The sequence below is a fragment of the Nestor notabilis genome, unplaced genomic scaffold, assembly GCF_000696875.1.
Source record: "Nestor notabilis isolate BGI_N333 unplaced genomic scaffold, ASM69687v1 scaffold14459, whole genome shotgun sequence".
Lineage (NCBI taxonomy): Eukaryota > Metazoa > Chordata > Aves > Psittaciformes > Psittacidae > Nestor > Nestor notabilis.
This window is the reverse complement of record NW_009945148.1, coordinates 24,931-26,569: the sequence shown is the minus strand read 5'-3', so window position 1 is coordinate 26,569 and position 1,639 is coordinate 24,931. Positions and strand designations below refer to the sequence as shown.

General features: G+C 42.5%; 1 protein-coding gene across 1 annotated transcript in view; it reads left to right on the top strand.

Annotated features, from left to right (window-relative positions):
• The window catches only part of LOC104412128, a gene marked incomplete at its 5' end in the record, with an annotated part of 13,154 nt that extends 11,778 nt beyond the window's left edge, over positions 1-1,376 (top strand). The window contains one exon of the mRNA XM_010022744.1: positions 1,177-1,376. Coding sequence (XP_010021046.1) covers positions 1,177-1,293 — 117 coding nt within the window. The remainder of the gene's footprint in view (positions 1-1,176) is intronic.
• Positions 1,377-1,639: the final 263 nt, after the last annotated feature.

Here is a 1,639-nt window from a genome sequence, read left to right as displayed (position 1 = left end):
AATTTCATCTAGTCCCACCCCTCCTGCCATGGACAGGGACCCCTTCCACTAGACCAGGTTGCTCCAAGCCCCATCCAACCTGGTCTTGACAGCTTGCAGGGATGGGGCAGCCACAACTTCTCTGAGCAACCTGTTCCAGTGTCTCACCACCCTCATCTTGCTTATGTCCAATCTAAATCTACCCTCTTTCAGTTTATAATCACTGCCTTTTCTCCTGTCACTACGGGCCCTGGTAAAAAGTCTCTCCCCATCTTCATTGAAAGGCTGCAGTAAGGTCTCCCTGGAGCCTTCTCTTCTCGAGGCTCAACAAGCCCAGCTTTCTCAGCCTGTCCTCATAGAAGAGGTGCTCCAGCCCTCTGAGCATCTTCAAGGCTCTCCCCTGGACCGCTCTACATGTCCATGCCTTTCTTGTTCTGGGGCCCTTAGAGATGGACACAGTACTCCAGGGGGGGTCTTATGAGAGCAGAGTAGAGGGGTAGAATCACCTCCCTTGACCTGCTGGCCACACTTCTTTTTATGCAGCCTATGGTGCAGTTGGCTTTCTGGGCTGCAAGTGCACATTGTGGGCTCATGTCCAGTTTTTCATCGATCAGTATCCTCAAGTCCTTCTCCGCAAGGCTGTTCTCAATACATTTATCCTCCAGTCTGTATTGACTGTTGCAGGTCCCAGCTGCAAGCTGCAGCTGCAGGACCCATCTGCAGAACCTTGCACTTGGCCTCGAACTTCATGACGTTCACATGGGCTCACTCTCCAAGCTTGTCAAGGTCTCTCTGGATCTCTCCAGCAAGATCACTTCATCACTTGGCTTGGTGTCATCTACAAACTTGCTGAGGGTGTACTTACTCCCCTCTATGTCACTCATGAAGATACTAAATAGTATTGGTCCCTGTACAGGCCCTTGAGGGACAGCACTTATTACTGGTTTCCACTTGGACACTGAGCCATTCACTGTATCTCTTTGGATCTGATCTTTATTCTCTTTATTATCTTTAGATCTTTCTTTAGTCTTTCCTATTTAAGTTAAATGACATTTCCAGAAATTAGTTTATCATTGCTGCATAACTTGGAATGACTAATCTCTCTTATTATGTCTTGCATTCTTAATGTTGTACTGACCTTGAAACTCCTGCTATGTTTCTCAACATTGTGTTAAGAATCTGTTTTCGTTGTTTCAGACCAATATACAGCTTGGCCAATGGGTCGAAGAGATGCAGCTAAACTATGATGCGTATATGGAAAAAGATGTTGACAGAGAAGCACTTGAACAAATACATTTATACAAGATTCTCTAGCACCTGGGAGAATTTACTGGTATCCTTGTAATATCATATATTTTGAATCTAAAATGAATTTGGATTGATTTGTGTGAATAAATCAGGTCAAAATTCTTATTGTGATAAATCTGAGTCGTATTTGTGGTTTGTAATGAAAAAGAATCTTTTGAAACAGGTTTTCTTACAGAGGCATTCTGTATCAACAGAATATATTGATTTTTAACTAGGAGATATCCTTACAGTTTAATTTTTGTAGAAATTTTGGAGAGAATGGGTACATACTGATGCTAAAAGAATTTTTGTTCACTGCTAATGTTTGCTAAATATATCGAACTTAAGAATAGCAAATCATTAATAATGTGAA